Source organism: Mytilus edulis, chromosome 2 (assembly GCF_963676685.1).
Source record: "Mytilus edulis chromosome 2, xbMytEdul2.2, whole genome shotgun sequence".
Classification (NCBI taxonomy): domain Eukaryota; kingdom Metazoa; phylum Mollusca; class Bivalvia; order Mytilida; family Mytilidae; genus Mytilus; species Mytilus edulis.
This window is the reverse complement of record NC_092345.1, coordinates 364,432-385,596: the sequence shown is the minus strand read 5'-3', so window position 1 is coordinate 385,596 and position 21,165 is coordinate 364,432. Positions and strand designations below refer to the sequence as shown.

At 30.6% G+C, this 21,165-nt stretch overlaps 1 protein-coding gene across 1 annotated transcript; it reads left to right on the top strand.

Moving 5' to 3' along the window:
- The first annotated feature begins 8,824 nt into the window (after positions 1 to 8,824).
- On the top strand, positions 8,825 to 20,607 carry LOC139511178 (glutamate--cysteine ligase regulatory subunit-like). Its single transcript, XM_071297758.1, has 7 exons — positions 8,825 to 9,083; positions 10,057 to 10,122; positions 12,459 to 12,540; positions 13,180 to 13,239; positions 15,850 to 16,052; positions 16,655 to 16,769; positions 19,470 to 20,607. Exons 1-7 carry the CDS (start codon positions 8,958 to 8,960, stop codon positions 19,646 to 19,648), a joined length of 831 nt encoding a protein of 276 aa, XP_071153859.1. The 5' UTR covers positions 8,825 to 8,957; the 3' UTR covers positions 19,649 to 20,607.
- The last annotated feature ends 558 nt before the right edge of the window (positions 20,608 to 21,165 follow it).

Sequence of the window (21,165 nt, the reverse complement as noted above, 5' to 3'; positions counted from 1 at the left end):
TTAAAATAAAGCAAAGTAAGTACCTATACAGTTAATTTGGATGCAATTTTGTACAACATTGATACAAATGAGAAAGCTGATTTTGTACAGCATCTATAAATAAAGGAAAGCTAATTTGGTACAGCATTTATACAAATGAGAAAGCTGATTTTGTACAACATCTATACAAATGAGAAAGCTAATTTTGTACTACATCTATAAATAAAGGAAAGCTAATTTGGTACAACATCTATACAAATGTCAGAGAAAGCTAATTTCAAACAACATTTATACAAATGAGAAGCTAATTTTGTACATCTATAAATAAAGGAAAGCTAATTTGATACAAAATTTGTGCAAATAAGAAAGCTGGTTTTGTACAACATCTATACAAATTAGAAACCTAATTTTGTACAACATCTATACAAATGAGAAACCTAATTTTGTACAACATCTATACAAATGAGAAAGCTAATTTTGTACAACATCTATGAATAAAGGAAAGCTAATTTTGTACAACATCTATACAAATAAGAAAACTAATTTTGTACAACATCTATACAAATAAGAAAGCTAATTTTGTACAACATCTATACAAATGAGAAAGCTAATTTCAAACAAAATTTATACAATGAGAAAGCTAATTTCGTACAACATCTATACAAATGAAAAAGCTGATTTTGTACAACATTTAAACAAATGAGAAAGCTAATTTTGTACAACATCTATGAATAAAGGAAAGCTAATTTGGTACAACTTGAACATCTATGCAAATAAGAAAGCTGGTTTTGTACAACATCTATACAAATTAGAAAGCTAATTTCCTACAACATCTATATATATACATGTATATACAAATGAGAAAGCTAATTTTTTACAACATCTTTACAAATGAGAAAACTAATTTTGTACAACATCTATGTAAATAAGAAAGCTCTACAACATCTATGAAAATGAGAAAGTTAATTATGTATACTATCTGTACAAATGAGAAAGATAAGTATGTATACTATCTTCAAATGAGAAAACTAATTTTGTTCAAAATCTATACAAATTAGAAAGCTAATTTCCTACAACATCAATATAAAAGAGAGCCACTTTTGTACAACATCTATACAAATGAGAAAGCTGATTTTGTAAATCTGTATAAATGAGAATGCTAATATTGTATCGCATCTATACAAATAAAAAAGCTGATTTTGTACAACATCTATATATACCAGGAGAAAGCTAATTTTGTACAACATCTATGCAAATGAGAAAGCATATTATGTATAATATCTGTACAAATGAGAAAACTAATTTTGTACAACAACTATACAAATTAGAAAGTTAATAACCTACAACATCCATACAAATGAGAAAGCTGATTTTGTACCACATCTATACAAATACTAGTAAGAAAGCTAATTTTGTACCACATCTATACAAATACTGGTAAGAAAGCTGATTTTGTACCACATCTATACAAATACTAGTAAGAAAGCTGATTTTGTACCACATCTATACAAATACTAGTAAGAAAGCTGAATTTGTACTACATCTATACAAATACTAGTAAGAAAGCTGATTTTGTATCACATCTATACAAATACTAGTAAGAAAGCTGATTTTGTACCACATCTATACAAATACTAGTAAGAAAGCTGATTTTGTACTACATCTATACAAATACTAATAAGAAAGCTAATTTTGTACTACATATATACAAATGAGAAAGCTGAGTTTGTACGACATATATATATATATGAGAAGAAAGCTTATTCTGTACAATATACAAATTAGAAAGCTTATTTTATACAAATGAGAAAGCAAATTTTTGTTGTTTTATGCAAATGAGAAAGCTATAATCTATACTTTGTATTCATTATTCGAAGTAAACATTGATTGTCATGCTTTACAAGATCCAGCATGAGGTAGTGGAGATCAGTGGACATTGATGACAGTTCAATCAAACAATCGACATAATAGAGGCAAACATCATATATACCAACCACCATCAAACCACAGAGTATATAAATACTCATACTTCCCTCGGACTATACTAGAGTGGAATCATATGCTTGGCTCTATGATGACATTAAGATGTTGTCTGTATTGTTTGGTGACTAACTTACTGATGTTTACTCAACATTTACTTTAAACTTACAGTTCTATACTTATAGAACTTCAGCAGTGTCAGTTTAAAGTTTTCTCCTTACTGTATTGTTATAAAATATCACTTTACAAAATAATTACAATTGTTACAGTGGCAAACAGTTGACTCATGTGTATATCTTGCAACTTTATTTTTAATGGACAAACTTAGTAAAAACAATGTTTGCCAGAACTCCAAAAGGACTGTTTCTTGCTATTCATGCATCATTGGATGGGACCACAAGGGGCATATAGAGAGTACATGTACAAGGAAAAAGAACATTGATTAGCATAGCTACATATAATCGAAATACACAACTACAATACCATCAAACTGTAAAAAAAGCCCTTGGTTTAAAGTATAGAAAAGAACAGAACAAGAGAGGAGAAAAACAGAACAGAATAGAAAAGAATATTTTTATTCACCAAATTAGGGCCCTAGGAGGGCATATATTGCATACAAATCGCGGTACAATTGGAAAAGTGTTGCAACAAAGAGTGTGGACACAGTAATTGAGTAAGGATTTGGACACGATTAATGTTCTTCCCCCTCCCATGGGAGTAGTATGTCACTGTTTAATGTACATGTTCGATGTGAGAACAACAAATGTGCGGGTAAATGCGAATTATCAGTGAAACGGTGCTTCTTTTAAAGAACGTTAAAATAAGGTTGTTCATCTATAAAAGCTGGACCACTTGTACACCCCTTTTAAATGGTTCAAGGGATGTGCAGCTTACTAGGTGTCTGTGTGTCCTCGTACTGTTACAGGCTGTAAATTTGTTTATGGTAGTGGTATGGCAATCAGTCCGGGTACTACTCTATAAAACATGATGACTTTTTCACATTCAGCTCTCCTTTTCTGTATTGTCTCCCGATTTAGGGTTTGTAGCATTGATGTAACACTGCTCGTTCTTCTATAGTAATCATTTAGTGCAAATCGTGGTTGTAAACAGTGGCGGATCCAGAAATTTTTATAATATGGGGGGCGCTTCGGTTATAAACCAAATTTTCCCTCAAAAGGGGGGCCCCTGAAAAAACCTCTAAATCCGCCTCTGGTAAAGGCTTCTAATTTGTTTATGTTGACTTGTCCTAAGTACTTCCAGATGTTTCTATGGTATTCCATGTGTGGTCTTACAAGCGTTTGACAACATAAAGATTCAGTTTAAACTTTTTATACTAGGACGATTTTTTTATCGATCTCTTTAAAAAACGATTTAAAAAGTAAAACCACAAAAATACTGAACTCCGATGAAAATTCAAAACGGAAAGTCCCTAACAAATGACAAAATCAAATGATAATGCATTCAATTGAAACTAACCCAAACAATTATTTACATAAGAGACAAAGTGCATCAATCTTATAGCGCACAATGATCTCACAGGAGTCAGAGATGAACAATACAGGCTGTCTGGAGCTTTATATCTCTTTTACACCTCCAGCTTCCAAATATGTACTTTCACATTTTAATTTAGGCAATTTTCATAGCTGTTCTCTGGGATTGTATACTACTAGTAATTGTATAATAGTCCCAGCTTTTATATAGTGCATTAAATGCAAAATTGCCAAAGTGAATAGAAATGCCAATTGAATTTAGACATAAGACACAACACATAAAGCTTTATTTAGGGTCGGTATAAGCATTGCTCTGAAGAACTTTCATGTTAAAACCGACATAACAAAAGCAATATGGAAATACTTATAAAGTCCAAGTCTAAAACAAGATCAGGAATAGGTGAACTATTAACAGACCAAAACGACGAAACGTCTAGAAAGACCGATGACGACAAAGAAAAGGCTGAAATTTTAGCAACGTTTTTCAACAGTGTCTTCACAAAAGAACCAGAAGGAGAAGTACCTACCTTACCAATAAAAAACACTAAAAATAAAATGCTACAAATGAATATAAATAAGGAAGAAATAGCTAAGATACTTAAGGGACTGAAGGTTGAAAAATCTCCGGGACCAGATAGGATACACCCAAGAATACTCATAGAGTTAGCAGAAACAATATCAACACCATTATGCATAATATTCAACCAATCAATAAGAAACAGTCAGGGGCGGATTCAGCCATTTTAAAAAGGGGGGGTTCCTAACCCAGGACAAAAGGGGGGGGGGGGTTCCAATTACATGTCCCCATTCAAATGCATTGATCGTCCAAAAAAAAGGGGGGGTTCCAACCCCCGGAACCCCCCGTCTGGATCCGCGCCTGACAGTACTGTTCCAAGTAGATGGAAAGAAGCACAAATTAGCGCTATTTTTAAGAAAGGAAAAAAATGTATTGCTGGTTACTATAGACCTGTCAGCCTAACCTCAGTGGTGTGCAAAGTAATGGAAAAATTGGAACGTGAACATATTGTCAAACATGAAAATCAACAAATTCTTTACTGATCGTCAATATGGATTTATATCAGGCAGATCAACATCTCTTCAACTTTTAAATGTATTGGACAAATGGCTAGAAGCCCTTAATAATGAGAAATCTATCGATGTTATTTACATGGACTATATTAAATTTAAGCATTCGACACTGTTCCGCACAAAAGACTAATGCACAAACTCAGAGCATATGGCACGGGACTTTCAGTTCTGAATTGAGTCGATAGTTTTCTAAGTGACAGAATACAACACGTTTCAATAAACGATAAAACATCATCATGGTCAAAAGTAACTTCAGGTATACCTCAAGGATCTGTGCTTGGGCCTCTACTTTTTGTAATTTTCATAAATGACCTTCCAAACCTGGTTGATTCCGACGTATACCTCTTTGCAGATGATACTAAAATTTTTAACACAATTAGTCAGAAAGAGGATAAAACTCAATTACAAAGTGACTTCAATAAACTATATCGCAATGGAGTGATATCTGGCTATTAAAGTTTCACAGTGCAAACATATGCATATAGGTAAACCGGGACCGGAACCAGACTCAAAATATACACTGAAATCGACAATACTACAAAAAGTTACTGAAGAAAAAGACATTGGAGAAATTATTGACTCTGTATTAAATTTAGAAAAACATATAAAAGAGGGACGAAAGATACCAAAGGGATCGACAGTCAAACTCATAAATCTAAAACAAACTGACAACGCCATGGCTAAAAATGAAAAAGACAAACAGAAAAACAATAGTACACATGACACAACATAGAAAACTAAAGAATAAACAATAAACTATAAGTGAGAAAGTTAATAAAGCAAATTCCATGTTTGCACTACTGAGAAGAACTTTTCAATATTTAGATACAGATACCTGTGTACCACTATACAAGACACTAGTAAGAACACATTTAGAGTTTGCAAGCTCAGTATGGCATCCATATAAAATAAAATATATTGACACGATTGAGAATGTGCAGCGCCGGGCAACTAAACAACTACCAGGATTAAAGAATTTAACATACTCAGAAAGACTGCAAAAATTAAAACTACCATCTCTAAATTTTAGACGGGTCCGAGGTGACATGATTGAATTATATAAAATACTGAACGGAATATATGATAAAGAGGCGGCCCAATTTGTTAAATTATGGAAGGATGTGACTACACGAACAGGGGTATGTAGGATTTAATAATGTCCCCAATGAAAAAATGTCCGCCGGACACATTTTCATATGATAGTAAATACTGTCCAAGGATAATATTTACTTATTTAGATGTGTCCTGGACACAATTTTCTATAAAAATATAAAAATATGTCCTCAGGTATGAAAAAGTGGCCATGAATATGGACATAATTCACTACCATAATATTGTCCAGGTGGACATTTATTTCACAGGACATTGTGTACGCAAAGGCATTTTTTCATATGACTAAAGTTTTAAATGATATAATTACCTTGTTATTACTGAATGTATTTTACATGTTTTAACTCTAATTGCAAATTTTTATTAATTGTTACTTTGACAACATAGAGCTGTCTCATTTGCCCTAATACCATCCTTATCTTCATATTTACTAGAACACACTCGTTTATCGCGGGTCCGTGACTGAATTAAAGTATTAAACTATGCGCAAGCCTTATTTTAGTATTAGTATTGTCATCTGATAAAGTCATGCTGATTATAAGATACACAGTTTTCTCTGCTTTCAATTGCAAATCTTTCTGTTTGAACTCGTCGAACTGGAACTTATCAATTATTGATAATATTAATTATTTGGAAAACAAAAGGTCCTGGAATGGAGTATTTTTTAATCAACAGCATTGTCCTATATTAGTTATAAATATTGAATTCTTTGATTCGCTGTTTTACGTCATGCCCGCTAACAAATTGAAAACTGTACCTATACGCCTTATTTTAGTCCAGATTTTTAGTATTCGTATTGTTATCTTAGAAAAAAGTAAAATCACAAAAATACTGAACTCAGAGGAAAATCAATTCGGAAAGTCCATAATCACATGGCAAAATCAAATAACAAAACGCATCAAAAACGAATGGACAAGAACTGTCATATTCCTGACTTGGTACAGGCATTTTCAAATGTAGAAAATGGTGGATTGAACCTGGTTTTATAGCTAGCTAAACCTCTCACTTGTATGACAGTCGTATCAAAGTCTAACTGATTAAAATACTACAATAGGTAACAATTTGACAATTAAGTAGTGTCAACCCTGTGATTATGACCCGTGTAATACTATATAGCATATTAATCCAGAATACACCGTTTGGTGGTGCGCCTGTCAGATGCGGAACGTACAGATAAGGTAATCGGTAACAGGTGAATATACTATTGGTATCGGTATCGGACTCGACCCGGAACTTCTAAATTATTGGCAATATTAATTACGTGGAAAACAAAAGGGCCTGGAGTGGTGTAATTTTTAATCTACACCTTTGTACTATATTAGTTATATATAAAGTTGAATTCTTTGATTCGTCGTTTTTACGTGATGACGGCTGACAAATTGGACCTCGTAATTTTAGTATTATCATAGATGTAATACCCATAGATAAAGCTCGCCAAAAGTTCCCCACTGTTCTCTATTGTTAGATACAAAGAACCATGACCAAATTGACTCTCTTTGATGTTATATGTGTGTTGTACCCAATCAAGTAACTCTAGCCGTATCTCTTATCTGTTGATCTCATTGACCAGTACAGCATAATAGATTTTCTTAAATGTTTTCTCGAGTTATGTCCCTTCTGTTGTTAATATATGTCTATTTTTAGCGCACTGGACAGACAAACAGAATGGTCAAAAAATGGATGAAATCGATCAAAAATTCCACATTTTACGAGGGAAATATTGAACTAAATTCAAAAATGTATTTTTTAGGCTTGTGTCTTCATATTTCATAAAAACTGTGTTCCTGTTAGTTCCTGAAAATGGGAATATCACCTTTCTGTGCTTCTGAAATACACCTTTTCTTTGATAAGCTTCATTAAGGTGTCGAACTGCGTCGAATTTGGGAAATAAATAATAAGAAAGTACATTATTTTCCTTTTTTCATCAGTTTTTCTGGTTTTCAAAGGGAAATTGTCTTTTTAAAATCATTTTTATATTTTTCAGAATAAGTTAGTTAATATATCATAGATGAATTTTATATATTTTATGGCTAATTACAAAAATTATACTAATTTCATTCAAGTGGTTTATGAAATATGTATTTATAATTACTGTAAAGAGTTTTAAGTTTAGTGAAATAACAAAACATACAATGCATGGAAACAAATTTTTGGAGCATACATATTTTCAACTTGTTTAATGTTTTCTAACAATTATATTTTCAATAAACTTGTTTATAAATAATAGTAAACATTGTTAATTATAAGATAGAGTTAAACTTGATATAAAATTTAAACAGGATCAAAACAAAAGTTCTGCCTAAAAAAGAAAAATATTTATATTTATTAGTTTCTTTTCGAGAATAATTTGTTATATTGTTTCATCTAAACAAATATTATTTTTTTATAATCAAGTCAATATAAAATATATTTTTTTATTTTGTTTCTTTCTGATTTTTAGCATGTTTAATTGCTAAGTAACTTTTAATTGTCAGTTTTCTATTGCCATGGTTGTAAATCTGCATCTCCATGACCAACTGGTTCATGTCATTATCAGATAAGTGTGAAAGCCATTACAACGCACATATAACCTTTGAAGTAAGGGTTGAGCTTCATCTATGGGTATTACATCTATGGTATTATAAATATCTTTATAATATAATTATATACATGTATAAATCAAACTCAAATAAGTAACAGATGCTGTTCAGTTTTATTTTCCTTGGAGGACACAATTTAATAACATTTACTACAAAAGTTGCTGTAAAATGCTGCCGGCCCACTTAGGAGACAGTATTTCATGGCAGTGCATGGACATTATTTATTTTCTATTGCCTTCTTCTCTGACATAATAAATATAGTTAAGTTCTTCAGATTTGATTTTACACTTCCTTCTTATTTTTATTCTTTCATTGTCATTACCATTTGCTGGGAATTTCTAAGAACTTAAATTTCTATATTTCTAAGAACTTAAATTTCTATAGTTACAAAAAATAATTACTTTTGGTTTGTTTTTCACAGTTTTCTTCTTATAAGTTTCAAAAGTTGACAAAAGTCACTAACATCATTCAAGGACGTATATTAGTTAGTTATACGTCCTTGCATCATTTTAATTTATGTCGCTGTTAAAACTCAACTAACGCGGACGTCGAAGAAAACACCCAATAAGCAAAAACGGATTCAATGACCTTATCCGGTTTATTTTTAAGAACGTTATTTGGAACTCTACACAGTGTTTTAAAAAAGGAAAGTTCGAATCTGCTAAATAAAGATTAAACTGACATCGAATAACAACAACGTTGGTTCTTGGCTGTAGTAACCGTAACCAGAATGACAGAAGAAGCCACAGTTGTTCCCTTAGTTATACCTAAAGTTGGTTCAGTGGTTGTACACACGGGGAACATTGTTCACTGGAACAGATTGAAGAGGAAAGCAAATGAAACACCTACTACAGAGGTATTGATTCTTTACTAGACTCTAGATTCATTGCATTTTTATTTTAATTTTTTAGGGCCGATCTTGAAGTCACTATAGTTTAAATAATTTGTAACTTAATTTAAAATCGAGACTGGATATTTTACTGTCATACATTATTAAAACTAAAAGATCAATAGCATGTGTTTATAAGTTTGAAGCATTCTGTCATTGACTGTGTCAAAATTTAGGACTACATGACAAATCATTTTTAACAGGTCAAAATATGTTTTCAGTTTAAGTATATCATGTATATTTAAGTTATATATTTTGGTTAATCAGTTAATAGAGGACAATGTCATCATAATAATCAATACATGTTATATATTGTTTTTATGTAAATTTAAGGCGTTAGTTTTTTCGTTTGAATTGTTTTACATTGTTATATCGAGGCCTTTTTATAGCTGACTAAGCGGTATTGGCTTTGCTCATTGTTGAAGGCCTTACCGTGACCTATAGTTCTTTAATGTCTGTGTCATTTTGGTCTCTTGTGGACAGTTGTCTCATTGGCAATCATACCACATCTTCTTTTTTATATATACATTTTTTTGTACCAAAATCATACACCTTTTTTACAACTGTTGCACCTGCATGACATGCGCAATTATCTTTCTATTTTCACTCAATCACACCTTTTACCATTACGGGTCAATGCATTTCCTGTATCTGTATGTATATGTTGGAAGATACCAATTCTGACTTTTACTTAACAGTAAACAGGCATTTGTGCATTCATTCTCAATTTCAAATTGAGACTGCCATGATTTCCTGTAAATAATCATGTCAGATTTTGTACTCTTTCATGGTATTTATGATGAGAAAACTGTGTGATGGGACTAAATCAAGATGACATATCTATCTAGTGGTATTCAACTGCATTGTAAAACTTAAATTATTAGTGTTTAGATAAACTTTATAATTATAACACAAGTGATGATTTCATGATATATTTCAGATAACTGAGAGTGTTGGGTCAACTTTCAGATCTATCATTGATGCTACAGATAAAAACCAGTTACAGGTAAAAAGAATAAAATTGCATAAGAAATATAATTCCACATATATACATATATAAACTTTACTTGAAAAGGTTGAAATAACCTGTCACACAGAAATTCTTTAATTTATATATGGACCATAATTTGCTATTGGGCTCGTTTCCTATAACGATAGAAAAGTGATAAAAATGTGTATTACTGTAAGAAAAGTTGTAACTACATCTAAAGATGCCTTTATTTTTATCAACATACAAGTGTATGCTACTCTTCCCTAGAAAAAAAATTGAAATTAACAAATTTCAAAGATTATACGACTGTATTTTTGTGTCGTTTCTCGCGTTACTTTTCGCTTCCGAAGTGCATAACGCTGACTGATTTATAGATAATTGTCACCGGCAAATTCGTAACTTTTGCTTTCAAATAATAAAGAACATCGACCAATAAGAATAGTCAGAAGAAAATGCTGAGAACTATAAGTATTCCTGTAGCAGGTGTAAGAACACTAGCGTTACTTCGGTTTCCGATTTCGTAACGCAAATTTTAGATGATGTAATCTGCTTTGTTGTAATAGAATTCTTTCTAACAGTATGCAAATATGAACTCTCGCAAGATGTTCAAACAGGTAAATCAGAGATGATTTACATTCTAGTTTTGTTCTTCGTAATAATTCAGTTAGAAAATGACGTTATCGTTATGCATTACATTTCACACGAAACAGAAGTCCAGTTATTTCCTTTTTGTTATTAAAATTGTTTTTGTCGTTAAGTTCTAATCATTTCCGGTCATAGGTGAAACATGTGACTAACATGTGATCATGCCCTTAATACGGCCGGATATATGAAATACTAGGACTAAACATTGTTTTTGTTTCCAACGGGATGTTAGCAAACATAATCTGTAGACTTGTTTCGTCTTGTTTAAAAAAGGAAAATACAATTTTCAAAGAGATTGCGCCGGGAGTCCATTATTCTTCCTATGTGCATAATGATACATATGATCTTGTGTGAAAAGAAATGCCCAATGACTTGACAAACTCGATTTCAGATTTGACAGACGTTATAACACACTTCGTTTCCCGATAACGATGTAAAGGGTCCTTGGAAAATTCAATCGACATTACGTCTCTTATCATTGTGCCGATGCTCGTTGGATTGATTTTGCTTCAGCAGTAAATATTACTGGATATTTTAGGTGAATAAAGATAATTTAATAAGAAATACATGTTAATATACAGTTACACTTGGAATGTACAAAAGTGGTATCTTTGTCACAATTTTTAATTATTTTTTTTTATTCATGTTCTGCAAACACTTTTCAGAAACGCAATAAACTTGTCAAAGGAGAAGTAAACTTTTACCATGTATGACTTGAAAGGAAGTACTTTATTGATTTTAGCCCACTAAAGTAGGTTAAAATGTGGAAACCATGTAGATGGTGTACAGGTCACAAATATCACATGGTGCCTATTTTAAAGATTTTAATTACAAGTTAAAAGTTTTTTTCTTTACTGGATTTAAAGAATTTTACATTGCCAATGATTTGGAATAAATTGTATATAACTGGAATTTCAAAACCAAATATAAATACATTTTTTTGGCTAAAACATCAAGATACAACGATTATGGTATCCTGTATCAATGAACATGATGAAGAAAATATGGAAATTTCTAAATAAATTGTACTAATTGTTTTCAAAACAAGAACATATTTACGAGTTTTATAATACTGTTACATTTAAGTTGGATTTTAAGAAAAGTATACATGTACTGTTCAGATTATTTTAAGCAGATTTTGCAATAAAATAAAACTAAAAAAATGCTATCGGTTTCTTATGGTTTCCTGTCGCGTTTAAAAAAAACTTTAATTTAACATTGAAAATAGATTTTAAATATTAACATGAAGCAAGTAACACTAGTAATGGTGTTCATTTCAAATATATTGTGCAAAATAAAGAAAATAAAGATTAGTTTCCTGTTTGGTTTCCTGTCACGTAAACGGTGAATCAAAATGTATTAATTTTTTCTTGAAAAACTCAATTGTTCCATTAATACTATTCTAACACCAACACAACCTACAGAATAAAAGTTAAAGTTTTAGAACTTATAAAAAAGGATACAAAAAGAAACCAAAGGCTGAATACCAAATTATGGTTCATATAGCTACACCAAATACATATCATGATTTCTTTCTGTTGAAAAATTTGCATGTAATTTTTTTTGAAGACTTAAAATTTATAGTCATTTCAATTATTATATTCCTTCAATAGAGAAATTTGACAAAAGATGAAAGATTTTTATACTTGAATAACAATGTATGTAAACATTAGTTTATATGTAATTTGTTTATGCATTAATTACAGTACCAGACCGAGCTGACATGTAATAATGATAAATTTATAGAAACTTTACCAGAAGAGGAAAGAGGAGACCTCAAATTAACAGGTAAAAATAGTTTGTGTTGACAATTAGAATTTATTTCATAAAACCATTAATTACATCAAGTGAATTTCACCCAAAAAAATGGAAAATCACTTTAAGGAAACCTATACCACAGATTAAAAAAAAAAACATTTTTAGCATTTTTAAAATTTAGGCATATATTACCTGAAATGATTAAGTTACTCATAAGTTTGTTAATAAACCAGTGATTTATTTACTCTTAAGTTTGTTAATAAACCAGTGATTTATTTTTTTGACACTCATGCATTTACAAATAACATGATATTTTACTGGGGTGAAGAAATTATTTTATTTTTACTCATTTTATGTAAACAGCGAAGTTTTCTAAACAGAAACAAAAATATAGTTACTTTCAAAAGAAGTTTTAAAAGTTTTAACATAAAAACCAACAACATTCAAATTTGTCTGTAATAAAGACAAAAGTTATAATAGAAATGCAAGAAGTTTTCATTTGTCTGTACTTTTTGCCTCATTTATGCTGACACTGTTGTGTGCATGGAGAAGTAATTGACAATTTAAGATAACCTTAACTGGTGCTTTACTGACATAAATGCACTAAATGATATTATTTATGCCATTGAAAAGTATGTTTTAACAATAATGAGAGCCTATATTTTACAGTCAAAATATTTCTGTGCAGTCTATTACCAGCTGAACTACTTAAAGAGGCAACAAACAAAGGTAGGAATATCATTCTGTTAACCAAGGCATTAAAAAGTAAAATCACAAAAATACTGAACTCCATGGAAAGTTCATTATCAAATGGCAAAATCAAAAGCTCAAACACATTAAACTAATGAATAACAACTGTCATATTCCTGACTTGGTACAGGCATTTTCTGATGTAGAAAATGGTGGATTGAACCTGGTTTTATAGCTGCATGTAACTTAAAGTAAAACCTCTCACTTGTATGACAGTCGCATTAAATTTCATTATATTGACAACGATGAGTGAACAATACAAACACACACAACCGGCAAAAATACCAGCAGCCAATATTGTGTTACAATACCAATCACTTAGGGGGCTCGCGTGTCTAAATCAAATTTTTTATTTAATATAGGATTTCGCTATATTTTTCTATAAATTAACTTTATCTTATACTTAATAAAAAAATGAAATAAAAACATGGGGTCACCGTTCATTTACGCTCACAATCTGCCTTCGAAAGAAGCATACATTTTTTTTAATGTCCTTTTTTTCTGTTGAACTAATAGGAGAAATAGCGGTAATATCGAAATAAAAAAAGAACTAAATTACAGAAATCGCTTAAATTTTACAATTATTTAGTTAATGTACAGCTTATTCGAAAACAACAATAAAAAATATAGGTCATCAATGAGTTTCAATTTTAATGCCAAAAAAAATGGCATTTTTGTATCAAAGGGAGATAATTTGAAGCTTTTTCAATGATATCTACATTTCAAAAGTCACCTGGGGCCAACACAAATTGATTTTTTGGAATGATAAAGTAACAACTACTAGAAGTAATTAATAAAATTTGTAATGAAAAATAAATGTTTAATTTTTTTTGGAAAATCTTATACCCGCAAGTCTTCTTAGAGAAGAATCACAACATAGCATATAGAACAAGCATATCAGCAAAAATAAAAGACAAGAATACACAGTTTTACCATAGAACAATAACACATTGACGGGATGTACAGAGCCACGTCATATATATCAGACTTGGGGTAATTGTAATTGTAATCGTTAATCAGCTGTAATTGATTACAATTTTCCAAGTAATCATTGTAATCATTAATCAGCCAAAAATCGAATTACATATAATTTAATTTAATCAATTACTTTTCAAAATGCCCTGTAATCCTGATTACTTTATGATTACATTCTGATTACAATGAAAAAAATCTTGAACTGTGTTTATGGTCAATCAATGAACCTTTTTGTTCTACTAATTGAATGAATATTCAACAAGTTAAGATAGTTTGGTTTACTTTTTAAAGCATGTTTATAATTGATTTGTATACTTCAGTAAAAAAATAAACTGTTACAGTATTTAAAAGTCATCATTAGCCTAAGAAGAGACTTGCATACAATTTTATGTCTCTAGAAAAAGATATTGTACATATATTTACAATTTAAAGATGTACATATATATTTGGTTAAAAATTATTATATTTAAGTAGTATTATACTTTTGTTTAACCCTGAATTATAATCTTTTGTTAATATTGTGATTTTTGTCAACTCTGAATTGACAGGTAGGAAACCAATTAAGGTTTGTTTTTATTGCAATTTCCAATTGAGTATACATAATGTAGCTGTAGGACAATATATATGATAAAAGATTAATCAGACATGTGAAAATTTATCTAATTAGCACAAACTAAATTAAAAGTTGGACAAATATCTTGCTTAAAATAAGTAAATTTTAGCATGTAATTGAACTGGACATGTAAAATGCATTGATTTATAGTATTGTATTTTGTTAACAATTTGTTTAAACAATTCTATTAAAATTTTACATAGTTTTTATCTGGTAACTTTATTTCATCCATATTTTAACTTTCATACACTGCACCTTGAAATACATACAAAGTCTGGAAGAGGTCAGAAGACAAACAGCAAACTATTAATAAAGCCAGATTCAATTGAAGTCAAAATAATTCAGAGATAAATTATGATAAAGTGTAATGGGTGACACAATGTTCATGTATGTATGTAGTGAACTTTTGTGGTTTATTAAATAGATGAAGTTTGAGGTTGTCATTTTATAATATACAAAACAAAATCCTTTTGAAAAAGTGCTATATTTATATATTAAACGTTAATTCATTCACATCATTCAAAATGATTTTTTTTTGGTTTTTTTATTCATTGTAATCAGATGTAATCATGATTACTTTGCCAATGTAATCATTAATTTAATCAGACACTTTCAGAAATGATGTAATCGTTAATTTAATTTAATCGTACAAATGACAAAGTAATTGTAATTTAATCAATTACATTGAAAGTAATCGGACCCATCTCTGATATATATATGTAACAAAGAAACATAAAAAACATTTAACAAAGGTTAACCAGGACAACTTAGCTAGGAATATCATTCTGTTAACCAAGTCAATAAAGAAAAGTAGGACTATGGTACTGGTAAGCAAGACAACTTACAGGACTGAAACAGTATCTATCTGGGAACTCTTGCATTCTATAATATTTGACATTTGTTTTGTCATGAATAACAATTACATTGTACTTCTATAAGGAATCAAATATATACAGCCAGCAATCAACAAGTCAGAACTATTTTGAAATATTTTGTTTCAGCTTTAAAAGAATTGAATGTGAGTTTTATAGAGACAGTGTTGTTAGCTCTGCCTGAATTTGAAGATGAAGATGATTTAACACTAGACGTTATCAAGCCATACTGGACATGTCTTGAAGAATTAGTAGATAGTGAAGCTGTTCTGTCTTTAGGAATTGCTGATCTCAATAAATCATTACTGGAACAGCTGTATAACTGGGCAAGGGTAAATATGTTCTATCACTTAGTGGGGTTGATACCAAGAAAACATTACAGAAACACCTATATAACTTGGTTTGGGGAAATATTTTCCGTCAAAAGGGGGCACTGCCCTCAACAAAACATTACTGAACAATTAGTTGACTGGGTTAGGGTGAATATCTCTTTGCATTAGAGGGCTTTGTTCAAACACAATAATACTGAAACAGCTGAATAACTGGCATGGGTAAATATGTTCTGTCACTTGGGGATGCTGATCTCAACAACACATTAAGCTTTATATTTCAAAAACAAAGAGCACACACAGTGATGACCTTGTGAAATGAGAAGACAGCATAAAGAGCACACACAGTGATGACCTTGTGAAATGAGAAGACAGCATAAAGAGCACACACAGTGATGACCTTGTGAAATGAGACAGCATAAAGAGCACACACAGTGATGACCTTGTGAAATGAGAAGACAGCATGTGCATGCTTCTTTTGTCAAGAATAAGGAAAATGATGTTTTAAAAAATTAGTTGTATGTAATGAAACGTTTTTGAAATTAAATTTGTTTGATTAATATTACAGATTTAATATGCCATATGTTATACCCCTTTATGTTTAGGTGAAGCCACACATCAATCAAGTTAACTTAGAATCATGTTGTGTAATGCCAAAAGATTTAGTGGAGTACGCCAAGGATAATGATATACAACTGCTCACACACAATGATCCAAGAGGTAATTATGAAAACTGTTATTAATCTACCTTAAGTTTAATATCTATGACCTTAGTCTATGTAACCACCATATCTGTATCTGTATATTTTCTGCTAATATAGGCACACCTTCAGTATGAGGTCAATAATCCCCCTTCACCAGTAGAATGTTATAAGTTAAAATATCCAATCACCAATAGAATATGTATAACGATGTACACTATATACAATTGTCAGTATATCTCTACACCAATATAACACATGTTCTTGGCTATAAAATCTTAAAATTCGTAAGGGTTTCGCGGAACTCAGTGTCTCGCCTACTTTTGCTGTTAATCACAGGCTCAACAAAAATGAGAAAAAAATAATCAATAAAAATATTCCTCTTGATCTATCTTTTGATTGTAAGAAGCTTCTGTCCCAGTTTGGTCAAAATCTGGGATAGTTTATGAATCTAATATAATAAAGAAGATGTGGTATGATTGCCAATGAGACAACTATCCACAAAATCCACAAAAGACCAAAATGACACAGATACACAGGTACAAAATTTTAACAAAATTTCCTTCTAGATACTAGCTTTTGATCATTAACAAGCGTATGTCCAAGATTGGTACAAATCCAAAATAGTATAAGAAAGTTATTAAAATTTAAAAAATTAATCACAGAGTGAATGTGTTGTTTCCTGGCAGAAAAATTAAGTCCATCTATAAGTAAAATACAGAAAAAACAGATTTATATTTTAACAAAATTTACATCTATATACTATCTTATGATAAACAAGCTTCTGTCCAAGTTTGATACAAACCCAGGATAGTATAAAAAAAAGTTTGGTAGAAATCCAGTACAGTTTAAGAAAGTCATTACAAATTTCAAAAACTTTAAACACAGAGTGAATTTTTGTGGCCACCGCCCACAGAATGTAGAATTTCTATGTCTCGCTTTTTTGACAAAATTCGAAGGCTCGACAGAAATGAGTCCTAAGATGACATGAGATTTGAAGTCCACACACAACCTTTTTATTAAAAAGAGCTATGATCTTAAATTATTTTTTCTAGATAATGGTATGATTTGAGGACATTCCTTATTTTAATGGCATAACCTAAAATAAGCTTTATAATCATGATAATAGAAAATCTGGAATATTTCATCTACAAACTACAAAATTTAATTTTTTGACAAATTTGTGTCCAATAGAATTCTCATGAGTACACAATAACATACATATGTAATTCATAAAGATTTTTATTAGCAATTAAGAAAGATTTGTTCAGTTGCTGTTTTGGGAACTAAGATTCACAAATTCTTGTGAGAAGGAGAGTCAATGAAATCTCAATTGGGCATAAATATATGTAAATAAGAGCTATTATCTTGAGATTATTAAGATTTTATTAATTTTAACAGGTGTGCAATCAAGGTTTTGTTTGTTAAATCAGAAATATATGTTTAGTTGGGTATATAACGTGGATGCATTGTTTAAAAAAAAGACTTTGTAAAAAGGATCGGAGTTAATACCGGAATTCCTAGGAAAAAGGAAGAGGAGTAAAAATATAGAAGATAATCCCTGAATACACTAGGAAAAAGACAGAGGTTTAACAAAACATAAGGAATAATCCCTTAATACACTAGGAAAAAGACAGAGGTTTAACAAAACGTAAGGAATAATCCCTTAATACACTAGGAAAAAGACAGAGGATTTACAAAATATTAGGGCTTATCCAGAAATACACTACGAAAGAGGCAAAGAAGTTACAAAATATATGGGATAATCTAATAATTCCCTTAATACACAAGGAAAAAGGTAGAGGAGTTACAAAATATAAGGGATAATCCATGAATACACCAAAAAAGGCAAAGGAGATACAAAATATATGGGATATTCCCTAAGCACACTAGGAAAAAAGGCAGAAGAGTTACAAAATAAAAGGGATAATCCTTGAATACACTGAAAAAGGCAAAGGAGATAAAAAATATATGGGATATTCTCTAAGCACACTAGGAAAAATGGCAGAAGAGTTACAAAATAAAAAGGATAATCCTTGAATACACTGAAAAAGGCAAAGGAGATACAAAATATATGGGATAATCCTTGAATACACTGAAAAAGGCAAAGGAGATACAAAATAAAAGGGATAATCCTTGAATACACTGAAAAAGGCAAAGGAGATATAAAATAAAAGGGATAATCCTTGAATACACTGAAAAAGGCAAAGGAGATACAAAATAAAAGGGATAATCCTTGAATACACTGAAAAAGGCAAAGGAGATACAAAATAAAAGGGATAATCCTTGAATACACTGAAAAAGGCAAAGGAGATACAAAATAAAAGGGATAATCCTTGAATACACTGAAAAAGGCAAAGGAGATACAAAATAAAAGGGATAATCCTTGAATACACTGAAAAAGGCAAAGGAGATACAAAATAAAAGGGATAATCCTTGAATACACTGAAAAAGGCAAAGGAGATACAAAATAAAAGGGATAATCCTTGAATACACTGAAAAAGGCAAAGGAGATACAAAATAAAAGGGATAATCCTTGAATACACTGAAAAAGGCAAAGGAGATACAAAATAAATGGGATAATCCTTGAATACACTGAAAAAGGCAAAGGAGATACAAAATAAAAGGGATAATCCTTGAATACACTGAAAAAGGCAGAGGAGTTACAAAATATTCGAGATTATAACTTCATTTCCTGATTACTTTTCTTTTTTTACAGATATTTTACCAACAAAATCATTCCAAGAGTTGATATCTACCAACACAACAGAGAAGGACGGAGAAGGATGGGATCCCTTGTGGGTCCTTAGATACTCAGTTCTGGTCAAGTGCAGGGGAATCATTAAAACTAAAGGATATATCATGAAAGGTTACAGGGACACAAAGAAAAGGAAATAAACTACTTATCATTGATTTTAAAAACTTGAAAATCATAGGGCTGTCATATATGCTTTTAAATCTTTACCTATATTCAGTAAGGTTTTGTGAGCAACATGATTAAATTGCTCATTGATATTTTATGATTTAATCTTGTGCTAATTGTCACACAAACATAAGATCGTTTCAAAATGTAAGCACTCAATGCTTTAACTTTCATATGTGTATTTCCTGCTAAATTTGTTTTCCTAATTGATTTCAGCATCACAGTAGAAATTATTGGACAAAAATTATAAGTAGGGCTAAATTCAAATGTAGTAATGTACCACAAAACTGTAATTTAGTATGGAAAATAAGATTAGTAATTTACTAAACTCACCAATATATGTAATGTTAGTTTAAAGTGATGATGTGTTGAAGGAAAATATAAAAGGTGCTTTATGTAATATAATAAATTAATATGCCCCACTTTCGATAGTTTAGGAGCATTATGTTATTTGGTCTGCATGTGTTTGTCTGTCTGTACGTCTGTCTGTTTGTCCGTCTGCCCCGGTTCAGGTTAAAATTTTTGGTTGATGAAGTTTTTTGATGAAATTGAAGTTCAATCAACTTGACACTTAGTTTCTTTCTAATTTTAATGCAAAATTAGAGTTTTTACCCCAATTTTAAGTTCAACTAAACATAGAAAATGATAGTGCGAGTAGGGCATCCCTGTACTATGGACATATTTTTGTTTGATAGAATTAATTAAACAGTTGCCTATATTTTAAAAATATTGCTGAATGTTTTAGTAGCTGAAACCCACTAGAAGAAACTCTTTGTATTTTGTTACCTGAGATATTTATTAATATGGATGGATCACAATTTATAGTGAATCATATTTATAGAAGACGCTATTATCTATTTATAGAATACGCTATTATCTATTTTGTAGATACTTGTTGTTATTATATACAGATAAATAAACTTTTAATGAGTTATCAGTATATTTTATTGATGATCAATGCTGTTGAAAGGGGGCATATGATTGGAACCCTACTTTATCCTGGGCTGGAACCCCCTTTAAAAATGGATAGATCTGCCCCTAAACAAGGAGGGTTTAAGTTGTGTCTGTCATTGCCTTTTTAAAAACTAAAACCTAAAAATAAATGAATGGATTTGTATTGTAAATATTCTGAAACATCAACTCATCAATCACAACAAAAGGACATGAAGAAATGAAATGATCAAAGCTGGGTTAATAATATGCATCAATAACTCATCAACCACAATAAAATGACATGAAGACATTGTATGATCAATGCTTGGTAAATAATATGTATCAATAACTCATCTTCTACACTAAAAGAAGACATTAAACAAAAAGTAAATGTAGGGTTAATATCAACCAATAAACAACATATTAACAACAATAGAACAAAAAAGGCATGGTATGTTTATGGTTAGGTCACTCAGAATAAGTAAAGATTGACTATTTATACCTTCTTAAATGAGTTCATACATCTTTACTGCAAGAAATATGATGACCTTTGCTCTCA

Excerpts from the sequence above, each read along its gene's own strand:
- LOC139511178 (XM_071297758.1), top strand. The coding sequence starts at position 8,958 with ATGACAGAAGAAGCCACAGTTGTTCCCTTAGTTATACCTAAAGTTGGT. Across the intron at positions 16,053-16,654 it reads AGCTGTATAACTGGGCAAGG|GTGAAGCCACACATCAATCA; the intron begins GTAAATATGTTC and ends CTTTATGTTTAG. Across the intron at positions 16,770-19,469 it reads CACACACAATGATCCAAGAG|ATATTTTACCAACAAAATCA; the intron begins GTAATTATGAAA and ends CTTTTTTTACAG.